At 48.0% G+C, this 12,143-nt stretch overlaps 1 protein-coding gene across 2 annotated transcripts in view; it reads right to left on the bottom strand.

The window, feature by feature from the left end:
• zeb2a (zinc finger E-box binding homeobox 2a) overlaps window positions 1-11,796 on the bottom strand; it is a 64,551-nt gene extending 52,755 nt beyond the window's left edge. For both annotated transcript variants that reach the window (XM_053328874.1, XM_053328875.1), the window contains exon 1: window positions 11,701-11,796. In XM_053328874.1, the coding sequence (XP_053184849.1) occupies window positions 11,701-11,770 (70 nt within the window). In that variant the 5' untranslated portion in view covers window positions 11,771-11,796. The remainder of the gene's footprint in view (window positions 1-11,700) is intronic.
• Window positions 11,797-12,143: the final 347 nt, after the last annotated feature.

Genomic DNA, 12,143 nt, shown 5'->3' with positions numbered 1-12,143 from the left:
TGTGTGTGTATTTGTGTGTATTTGTGTGTATTTGTGTGATTGGCTCTGAGCTGATAAACCTCCAGCTGAAATAAACTCTTTGGACAAAGGAGCAGAGTGAGAGTCTGTCAGAGCTGCAGTTCAGGCTGGGAGGATATTTGGGACTTGGGGGGGTTGTGTGTGTGTGTGTGTGTGTGTGTGAGTGTGTGTGTGTGTGTGTGTGTGTATGTGTGTGTGTGTGTGGGGGGGGGGGGGGGGGGATTATTCTCCTCTGCTAACCTTTTCAGCTCTGCCTGTTTCTTTGATGGCTGACAGGACTCACAAAGGCACCTGCCCCATCCCAGAGTGTCCCCCCCCTGCCCCCCCCCCCCGCCCCCCCCTTGCTCTCCTCCCCTGACCTGACCGGCATTCCTGGTCCACAGGGGGTCCTCCCCATGGCTACCTTTACACTGCCCCCCCCCCCCTCCTAAAGTCTGGTAATCCCACTGCAAACACGGCCGGCCGGCTCAGAGGCGACGCACGAGACTTCTCACAGCCGCTCAGACCCGAGGAGGACGATGATGAAGGCCCGTCACCGTGGGAACCTACGCACGGGAGGACAATCGCTGAAATGCATTATGGGATGGATCGCTGCAGAGCTGAAGGTGTCAGAGCCGGACTCATCTGGACTCATCTGGACTTTAATGAACCAGATCAAATAAAACAGGAAGCTGACGTTCATTCAGTTTTTACCAAATAAATCAAAGTTCAGAAATAACTGGTTTATTTTTTTACACTTTTTGTCATTTTTATTTTTTTATTTATTTTATTTTGGAAATTAAGTTTTTTCTGACAACAGTTTTTTATATTTCCAAATGATTTAAACACATTAACACTTTGTTTTAATTGACTATAAGAGCTGATTAACTTTCTACAGAATGAGTTTATAAACCAAACATTACAAACCATACAGGTGTTATGAATACACACACACACACACACACACACACACACACACACACACACACACACACACACACACACACACACACACACACACACACACTCCTTTTCTTTATTCCAGATTTAACAAAACTGCCGTCACGCTTGTTTAGCTCAATAAAGACGGTCGACAGCCGTAACCCTCATCAACCTCCAACTGTCATACACCCTGTGAGTGTGTGTGTGTGTGTGAGTGTGAGTGTGTGTGTGTGTGAGTGTGTGTGTGTGTGTGTGTGTGAGTGTGTGTGTGAGTGTGTGTGTGTGTGTGTGTGTGTGTGAGAGGACAATAGGATCACAAGTGAAGACCATGTGATGGTTGTTTCTGCAGAGATCACACAGTGAAGTTTCAAAGTTGGACAAACTTCACAGAATCTCATCACTGTAAAACGTGAAGCTGAGTGGTGGTGGAGGTGGTGGAGGTGTTCATGTTGGTGTTAGTGTTCATGGTGGTGTTGGAGGTGGTGGTGTTGTTCATGGTGGTGGTGGTGTTCATGGTGGTGTTGTTCATGGTGGTGGTGTTGGTGTAAGTGTTGTTAATGGTGGTGTTGGTGGTGGTGGTAGTGTTGTTCATGGTGGTGGTGGAGGTGTTCATGGTGGTGTTGGTGGTTGTGTTAGTGGAGGTCATGTTGGTGGTGGTGGTGGTGGAAGTAATGGTGGTGTTCATGGTGGTGGTGGAGGTGGAGGTGGTGGTGTTCATGGTGGTGGTGTTGGTGTTCATGGTGGTGGTGGAGGTGGAGGTGGTGGTGATGTTGGTGTTCATGGTGGTGTTCAGGGTGGTGGTGTTGGTGTTCATGTTGGTGTTGGTGGTGTTCATGGTGGTGGTGTTGGTGTTCATGGTGGTGGTGTTGGTGTTCATGGTGGTGATGTTGGTAGTGGAGGTGGTGTTGGTGTTAATGTTGGTGGTGGTGTTGGTGTTCATGGTGGTGATGTTGGTGGTGTTGGTGGTGTTCATGGTGGTGGTGTTCATGTTGGTGGTGGTGTTCATGTTGGTGGTGTTGGTGTTCATGTTGGTGGTGGTGGTGGTGTTCATGTTGGTGGTGTTGGTGTTCATGTTGGTGGTGGTGTTCATGTTGGTGGTGTTCATGGTGGTGTTGGTGTTCATGTTGGTGGTGGTGTTCATGTTGGTGGTGGTGTTCATGTTGGTGGTGGTGTTCATGTTGGTGGTGGTGTTCATGTTGGTGTTGGTGTTCATGTTGGTGGTGGTGTTCATGTTGGTGTTGGTGTTCATGTTGGTGGTGGTGTTCATGTTGGTGGTGGTGTTCATGTTGGTGGTGGTGGTGGTGTTCATGTTGGTGGTGGTGTTCATGTTGGTGGTGGTGTTCATGGTGGTGGTGGTGTTCATGGTGGTGTTGTTCATGGTGGTGGTGTTGGTGTAAGTGTTGTTAATGGTGGTGTTGGTGGTGGTGGTAGTGTTGTTCATGGTGGTGGTGGAGGTGTTCATGGTGGTGTTGGTGGTTGTGTTAGTGGAGGTCATGTTGGTGGTGGTGGTGGTGGAAGTAATGGTGGTGTTCATGGTGGTGGTGGAGGTGGAGGTGGTGGTGTTCATGGTGGTGGTGTTGGTGTTCATGGTGGTGGTGTTGGTGTTCATGGTGGTGATGTTGGTGTTCATGGTGGTGTTCAGGGTGGTGGTGTTGGTGTTCATGTTGGTGTTGGTGGTGTTCATGGTGGTGGTGTTGGTGTTCATGGTGGTGGTGTTGGTGTTCATGGTGGTGATGTTGGTAGTGGAGGTGGTGTTGGTGTTAATGTTGGTGGTGGTGTTGGTGTTCATGGTGGTGATGTTGGTGGTGTTGGTGGTGTTCATGGTGGTGGTGTTCATGTTGGTGGTGGTGTTCATGTTGGTGGTGTTGGTGTTCATGTTGGTGGTGGTGGTGGTGTTCATGTTGGTGGTGTTGGTGTTCATGTTGGTGGTGGTGTTCATGTTGGTGGTGTTCATGGTGGTGTTGGTGTTCATGTTGGTGGTGGTGTTCATGTTGGTGGTGGTGTTGCTGTTCATGTTGGTGGTGGTGTTCATGTTGGTGGTGGTGTTCATGTTGGTGGTGGTGGTGGTGTTCATGTTGGTGGTGGTGTTCATGTTGGTGGTGGTGTTCATGTTGGTGGTGGTGTTCATGTTGGTGGTGGTGGTGGTGTTCATGTTGGTGGTGGTGTTCATGTTGGTGGTGGTGTTCATGTTGGTGGTGGTGTTCATGTTGGTGGTGGTGTTCATGTTGGTGGTGGTGTTCATGTTGGTCAATCAGCATCAAGGATGAACCATCAGAACGATGACGTCATCGTTTAAATCCAGTTAAACTTCTTCATTAAGATGAACTGTGATACAGAGGTGAGGAGGGGTGGGGTGGGGGGGGTTAGGGTTATGGGGGGGTTAGGGTTGGGTTTAAGGGGGGGTGAAGCGGGGCGGGGGGGGTTAGGGTTGTGGGGGGGTTAGAGGGGGGGGGGGTAATCCAGCCGTCTGTTATTGATTGTTCCATGAGTGAGTGTGACCTTGCCGGAGGAGCTCAGCCAATCAAACGGACGAGCCAATTATTATACAAATATAACTAGTACTATAACTAGTACTACTGTAGTAAAACTAGTACTATAACTAGTACTATAACTAGTACTATAACTAGTACTACTGTAGTAAAACTAGTACTATAACTAGTACTACTGTACTATAACTAGTACTATAACTAGTACTATAACTAGTAGTACTGTACTATAACTAGTACTATAACTAGTACTATAACTAGTACTATAACTAGTTCTATAACTAGTACTATAACTAGTAGTACTGTAGTATAACTAGTACTATAACTAGTGGTACTGTACTATAACTAGTACTATAACTAGTAGTACTATAACTAGTACTACTGTACTATAACTAGTACTATAACTAGTAGTACTGTAGTATAACTAGTACTATAGCTAGTACTATAACTAGTACTATAACTAGTACTGTAACTAGTACTGTAACTGGTAGTACTGTAGTATAACTAGTACTATAACTAGTACTGTAACTAGTAGTGCTGTAGTATAACTAGTACTATAACTAGTACTGTAACTAGTAGTACTGTAGTATAACTAGTACTATAGCTAGTACTGTAACTAGTACTGTAACTAGTAGTAATGTAGTATAACTAGTACTATAGCTAGTACTATAACTAGTACTACTGTAGTATAACCAGTACTATAACTAGTACTACTGTAGTATAACTAGTACTATAGCTAGTACTATAACTAGTAGTACTGTACTATAACTAGTACTATAACTAGTAGTACTGTAGTATAACTAGTACTATAGCTAGTACTATAACTAGTAGTACTGTAGTATAACTAGTACTACTGTAGTATAACCAGTACTATAACTAGTACTACTGTAGTATAACTAGTACTACTGTAGTATAACTAGTACTATAACTAGTACTACTGTAGTATAACCAGTACTATAACTAGTAGTACTGTAGTATAACTAGTACTATAACTAGTACTACTGTAGTATAACCAGTACTATAACTAGTAGTATAGCCAGTAGTACAGTAGTAGAACTATAACTAGTACTATAACTAGTACTACTGTAGTATAACTAGTACTATAACTAGTACTACTGTAGTATAACCAGTACTATAACTAGTAGTACTGTAGTATAACCAGTACTATAACTAGTACTACTGTAGTATAACTAGTACTATAACTAGTACTACTGTAGTATAACCAGTACTATAACTAGTAGAGCCAGTAGTACAGTAGTAGAACTATAACTAGTACTATAACTAGTAGTACTGTAGTATAACTAGTACTATAACTAGTAGTACTGTAGTATAACTAGTAGTATAGCTAGTAGTACTGTAGTATAACTAGTACTATAACTAGTACCCCCCCCCCCCCCCCCCCCCCGACCTTCCTCTGTCAGTTTTTCGGCGGTGACACAGAGTCACTGAGCGGCTCTGAACTCAGTCATGAAGAAAATGTGCACATGCTAACACTGGATTGGGGGGGGGGGCACCTTCACACACACACACACACACACACACACACACACACATACACACACACACACACACACACACACACACACATACACACACATACACACACACACACACACACACACACACACACACACACACACACACACACACACACACACTGAGGAGGTTTCACTCTAACACCATTCCTCTGTCTCACTGCACAGATGCATGATGGGAGGCGTAGGAGGTCTGAGGAGTTTTTGTTTGTTGGCACAGCGACGCGCTTTGTGCCAGAGAAGAAGAAGCAGCCCCCCCCCCCATACACACACACACATATACACACACACACACACACACACACACACACACACACACACACACACACACACACACACACACACACACACACAACCCCCCCATCAGTGACAGATGTTAACAGAGGAGGATAAAGCTGTAGAGGTGGAGGCTGACAGACAGGTGGTGTGTGTGTGTGTGTGTGTGTGTGTGTGTGTGTGTTGGGGGGGGGGGGGGGGTTATGGTTTAGTGCACAAGAGCTTAAAGAGGCGGGACGTTGGGGGTCTTTAACAAATCTAGTTGTAAGGACACACACAAGTCAACAAGTCAGGCTTTCATCGTCTGAGCCACAAAATTAAAAATGATCTTCAAACAACAACCATCAAGAAAATGTTGCAACGTGCATCAAACCCAGCAGGAAGTTAAATAACGTTAAACTACGTGGTATAAAATGTTCGCTGTTATAAACTCATTTAAAGTTTAAATCAAGAAAAAACACCAAAAACCATCAAAGCAGGAAAATCTACAGAAATCTTTAAACCACGAAACCAAAACCAGTCACAGACGACACAAACAAGACATGTGAAGGATCCGCACTATGAGGTCATGTGACTGTGATGTCACCGTGATGTCACCGTGATGTCACCGCGGTGGTGTTTATATGTGTTTGTGAACAAAGGGCCCCTTCTTCCCTGAGCGGGGCCCCGGTGTCCAACCAGAGGTGTTTGTAAAGTAAATCTGCCTAAATCCTGTTGGGGGGGGTAAGGGGGGGTAAGGGGGGGTAAGGGGAGGTAAGGGGAGGTAAGGGGGGGTAAGGGAGGGGGGGTAAGGGGGGCTTGTGAAGGTGAATAAAGATAATCTGCTTTTCTTAACAATAAAACAGCTCTGGGGGAGAATTAGGAATTCATATCACATGCTTCATTTTAGACTTCCTGACTGAGACAGTAACACTGCAGAGAGGAGCTCCGGGCCCCAGGGCCTCCAGGACCCTCCAGGACCCTCCAGGACCCTCCAGGAGTCTACAGGAGTCTACAGGAGTCTACAGGAGACTACAGGAGTCTACAGGAGTCTACAGGACCCTCCAGGACCCTCCAGGAGTCTCCAGGACCCTCCAGGACCCTCCAGGACCCTCCAGGACCCTACAGGGGCCTCCAGGGGCCTCCAGGACCCTCCAGGAGTCTACAGGACCCTCCAGGAGTCTACAGGAGTCTACAGGACCCTCCAGGACCCTCCAGGAGTCTACAGGAGCCACCAGATGACTCTGGTCATGAGCTTTGGGTTCCTACCCTCACCTCTGGTCATGAGCTTTGGGTTCCTACCCTCACCTCTGGTCATGAGCTTTGGGTTCCTACCCTCACCTCTGGTCATGAGCTTTGGGTCGTGACCCAAAGAACAAGATGGCGGGTACAAGCGGCTGAAATGAGCTTCCTCCGTAGGCTGGCTGGGCTCTCCCTTAGAGATAGGGGGAGAAGCTCAGTTATCCGGGAGGAGCTCGGAGTAGACCCGCTGCTCCTCCGCGTTGAGAGGAGCCAGATGAGGAGGCTCGGGCATCTAGTCAGGATGCCTCCCGGACGCCTCCCTGGTGAGGTGTTCAGGGCCCGTCCCACCGGTAGGAGACCCAGGACACGCTGGAGAGACTATGTCTCTCGGCTGGCCTGGGAACGCCTCGGGATCCCCCGGGAAGAGCTGGACGAAGTGGCTGGGGAGAGGGAAGTCTGGGCTTCCTGCTTAGGCTGCTGCCCCCGCGACCCGACCAGGATAAGAGGAAGAGGACGGTACGGTATTGATGAGGAAGAGGACGGTTCGGTATTGATGAGGAAGAGGACGGTATTGATGAGGAAGAGGACGGTACGGTATTGATGAGGAAGAGGACGGTACGGTATTGATGAGGAAGAGGACGGTAACGGTATTGATGAGGAAGAGGACGGTTCGGTATTGATGAGGAAGAGGACGGTATTGATGAGGAAGAGGACGGTACGGTATTGATGAGGAAGAGGACGGTACGGTATTGATGAGGAAGAGGACGGTAACGGTATTGATGAGGAAGAGGACGGTACGGTATTGATGAGGAAGAGGACGGTAACGGTATTGATGAGGAAGAGGACGGTACGGTATTGATGAGGAAGAGGACGGTACGGGTATTGATGAGGAAGAGGACGGTTCGGTATTGATGAGGAAGAGGATGGTTCGGTATTGATGAGGAAGAGGACGGTTCGGTATTGATGAGGAAGAGGACGGTTCGGTATTGATGAGGAAGAGGACGGTTCGGTATTGATGAGGAAGAGGACGGTACGGTATTGATGAGGAAGAGGACGGTACGGTATTGATGAGGAAGAGGACGGTTCGGTATTGATGAGGAAGAGGACGGTTCGGTATTGATGAGGAAGAGGACGGTTCGGTATTGATAGATTATTGACGATGAATGTTTGAACATGTTTTCATGTTGGCAGCTGCAACGTCTCCAGCAGCTCGCCGTCTCGTCAGCTGCGTCGTCCAGGAATGGCATCCGTCCCGTAACTCTATCTGTCCATCGGGAGGAGGGGGGGGTTAGGGTTGGGTGGGAGGGGGGGGGCTATATAGGGCACACACACCTTCCATCCTCCTTCTTTATGAAGCTCCCTCTCTTTATCCTCCTCCTCCTCTCTCACTTCTTTCTCCTCCTGAGCTCTTTTCATCTGGGACGCTGCCGAGCGGCCGGCGGCACAGAGCCGGTCTGAATTGTGATTAAGAACGAGGAGAGAGGAGCTGCTTTTCTTTGTTCTGCCCTCAGGGAGGTGTTTACTGAGGGGGGGGGCGGGGGGGGGACATGGAGCAGCAGATATGAAAAGCATTCAGGTCAGTGAGAATGTGAGTACAGTGATGGTATCACACGCTGTCCTGCTGCTTCACGGCTTCAAGTCATTCAAACTGAAAGTGAATCAAACTGTTCTGAGATCAGCAGGAAGAAGCTTTCTAGTAACGTCAACAACACCCCGTCAAAATAAAAGCATGTTCAGTCTGACGCTGTTTTAATGTGAAGGACTGAAACAGGCTCAGAGACACATTTCGTTATCAGGACGCTGACAACTATCACGAGGAGGTGAAAGAAGAGGACAAAGACAAACAAGTGATGCACTGAGGACGCTGACGGCCTTCAGTCTGTGTGAGTCCAAACCTGCCGTCCTCACGGTCCTCACTGTCCTCACTGTCCTCAGTGTCCTCAATATCCTCAGTGTCCTCAATGTCCTCAATGTCCTCACGGTCCTCACTGTCCTCACTGTCCTCACTGTCCTCAGTGTCCTCAGCTTCCTCACGGTCCTCACGGTCCTCACTGTCCTCAGTGTCCTCAGTGTCCTCACGGTCCTCACGGTCCTCAATGTCCTCAGTGTCCTCAATGTCCTCACGGTCCTCACGGTCCTCAATGTCCTCAGTGTCCTCAATGTCCTCACGGTCCTCACGGTCCTCAATGTCCTCAGCGTCTTCAGCGTCCTTAGTGTCCACAGTGTCCATAGCGTCCTCAGCGTCCTCAGCTCTTACCGGTCTCCCTCCGGGGGTTGGCCTGTTTTCTCCTCTTGCAGTGGGGGAACCTCCATGATGTCTTGCTACATTCAGTCAGTCCGGTCCGCATGGGCTCCAGGTCCGCTTCTACACCGGATCCTTCACCGGGACCCGCACAGCGTCCACAGTGTCCACAGTGTCCACAGTGTCCTCAATGTCCACCGTGTCCACAGTGTCCACAGTGTCCACAGCGTCCTCACTGTCCTCAATGTCCACAGTGTCCTCAATGTCCACAGTGTCCACAGTGTCCACAGTGTCCACAGTGTCCACAGTGTCCTCACTGTCCTCACTGTCCTCAGTGTCCACAGTGTCCACAGTGTCCACAGCGTCCTCACTGTCCACAGCGTCCTCGGTGTCCACAGTGTCCGTCCCCTCCAGCCTTTAAACTCAGATTTTAAATTCTGATATAAAAACAGATTCATTCATATTTCTGATCGTGTCGTAACGCTCGACTCAGCGAGCAGCATCCTGCAGGCCCAAATTATTTTAACCTCTTTAATGGTGACATCCCCCCCCCACCCCCCCCCACCCCCCCACCCCGTTTCCTGTCTCTTCTTCATTCTGTCTTACGATCAAATAAATAAAATCCATCAAAATAAAGACATGAAGACATGAAGACACAACTCAGCTCTGAAGGACTGAAGCAAAAAACAACCTTCACACGGCTCGTCAGTCTGACACAAGCCCATACACATTCATATATATTATATATATATTATATTATATATATATATATATAATATATATACATATAATATATATAATATAAAATATATATAATATAATATCTCATTTGTATTAATAAGAAATGTTCCTTTCAGGCTCATAAAGCTTGTTAAACCAGTGTGACTGATGCAGGGACGGATCATCAGCTGTCAGACAGCTCTGCAGGACCGAGACGATGACAGTGAGACATGCAGGACGATGCAGGACGATGCAGGACGCTGCAGGACGCTGCAGAACGATGCAGGGCGATGCAGGACGCTGCAGGACGATGCAGGACGCTGCAGGACGCTGCAGGACGCTGCAGAACGATGCAGGACGCTGCAGGACGCTGCAGGACGATGCAGGACGCTGCAGGACGATACAGGACGCTGCAGGACGATGCAGGACGCTGCAGGACGCTGCAGGACGATGCAGGACGATGCAGGACGCTGCAGGACGATGCAGGACGCTGCAGGACGATGCAGGACGCTGCAGGACGATGCAGCCGGACGGTGTTAAACAGGAAACGGCGTCCGGCTGCTGTGGAGGAATCTCCTGCTTCTGTCACTAACGTCCATTGAACTTGTTAATTAGGGTGAAATGAAAGTGACACACTTCCTGTTTTTAATTGTAATGTTTGATTTTGTGTCAAAATGAGACTGAAACACACTCAGATGTCAGAGAGTGGTTGTTTGTTCTTCTCTGTTTAGTTGGTAATAAAACAAGCAGCTGATGTCACATTTAAATCTGATTATAAAACACTTCAAAGAGATTCTCTTTTATCAGCAGCGAGCGTTAAACACAGTCTGAAGACTCTAAACTACATTTTAAATGAAACCCTGAGAATGATTTCAGACACATTTCCAGCAGACTGAGCCGAGAGACGCAGCGTGAGAATTTAAACACTAAGTTGTAGAAAGCTGGTCAGAAAACAGCTGCAGCCGCACAGCTGGAAGAGACGGACAGACAGCCAGAGGTGGAGGAGGCAGCCTGCAGAGATCCTGTTACACCAGGCCCTAATCTGCCCCCCCCCCCCCACCCCCCCACTCCACCAACAACCCCCCCGGGACCCCCGAGAGGAGGAGATGGAGCCACATCCCGAAAAGAGGAAAAACCACGACGGGAGGAAACGTTGTGAGGAAACTTGACGACGGCTTTCATCAGATCTGAATCATTTAAATGAAACGTTTAAATTTCGCAGTTTTAATCTTCAAACAGGAAACTGAATTATTTCACATTTTCAGGACAAATAAAAAATATTATGATTTTATTTTTGTGACCCTGATCATCTGATGTTTAATGAACATTAAAAAGCGGTCCTATTGTTTGCATTTAAATGACGGATTAAGCCTTTAATGAAACCTGCGTGTTAATGAGGCCTTCAACTTATTTTTAGTGTGAGCTTTTATCAGCTTACTGAGTCTGTGACTTTACATCTGATAATAAACTAAAATAAATGAGCTGGTTTCAGTGTGAACGCAGCTGCTGCTCCAACTACCAAACCAACTGTTTCTAAAAGGCTCAAAGTCTCAATTTAATAAAAATAATAAAAATATGATTTAAAAGAAGAATAACCCCGCTGCTGCTTTCTGTGCTTTTCTAACTGCGTGAAGGAAAAAGAGGCCGAGAGTTGACTTCATGGGTTGTTGGTGTGTTTGCGGCTCGCGACCCTCCGGAGCACGCACACACACACACACACACACACACACACACACACATAGGATTAAATAAACAACACGCGCAGGACGGAAATATTATTTAAACCAAATTTGCATTCATTTAATAATTTTTTAGTTTTTAATTAAAATAAAAGAGAACCCATCAGATCTGCTTTCAACTTTAAATAAACCCTCAACATGTTCGAGCAGCTCGCGAGCCTCAAAAACCGGAAAATAAAAGTCACAAAAACGTTAAAATAGGAAAAGATGTGTTCACGCGGACACGCTGCGGGACAGAGGCGCGCGGATCCACAGGTCCTCACGCGGAGCTGCCGCGCGGATATAACGGGACCATCAGCCCGGGCGGCCGCGCGGACCCGGGACCCGCCCGGTTCCTCCCGGTCCCGGAGCTTCACCTCCTCCCGTTAAAACCTCCTCACAGTCCCAGTAAAAACTTTGGGTGTTTTGAGGCGTCCCGGTACCTCCCGGCCCGGGCCAGGCGGGCGGGGACACCGCGGGGACAGCAGAGTTTTGGGGACTTGTTGCGGGACTCTGTGTGTGTGTGTGTGTGTGTGTGTGTGTGTGTGTGTGTGTGTTCTTACCGTTCTTCCTCCGGGGGTTGGCCTGTTTTCGCCTCTTGCAGCGGGGACCCTCCATGATGTCTTGCTTCATTGAGTCAGTCCGGTCCGCATGGGCTCCTGGTCCGGGTCCGCTTCTACACCGGGTCCTGCACCGGATCCTTCACCGGGACCGGGACCCGTTCTGCACCACTTCAGAAAAGTTAGAAAAAATAAATAAATCCGGTTTATTTGAAAAGTGTCCAGAGTTTGATTGTTGTTGTGTTTGAGCGAACTCCGCCAACCCGCCGCGTCCCTCCGCCTGATCTGTGATGTGAGGAGCTGCTGGTCTGACAGAGGAGGAGGAGACACACACACACACACACACACACATTATACACACACACACACACACACACACACACACACACACACACACATTATACACACACACACACAGACACACACACACACACACACACACACAC

This window comes from Scomber japonicus, chromosome 11, assembly GCF_027409825.1.
Source record: "Scomber japonicus isolate fScoJap1 chromosome 11, fScoJap1.pri, whole genome shotgun sequence".
NCBI lineage: Eukaryota > Metazoa > Chordata > Actinopteri > Scombriformes > Scombridae > Scomber > Scomber japonicus.
This window is presented reverse-complemented; position numbering and strand designations above follow the sequence as displayed.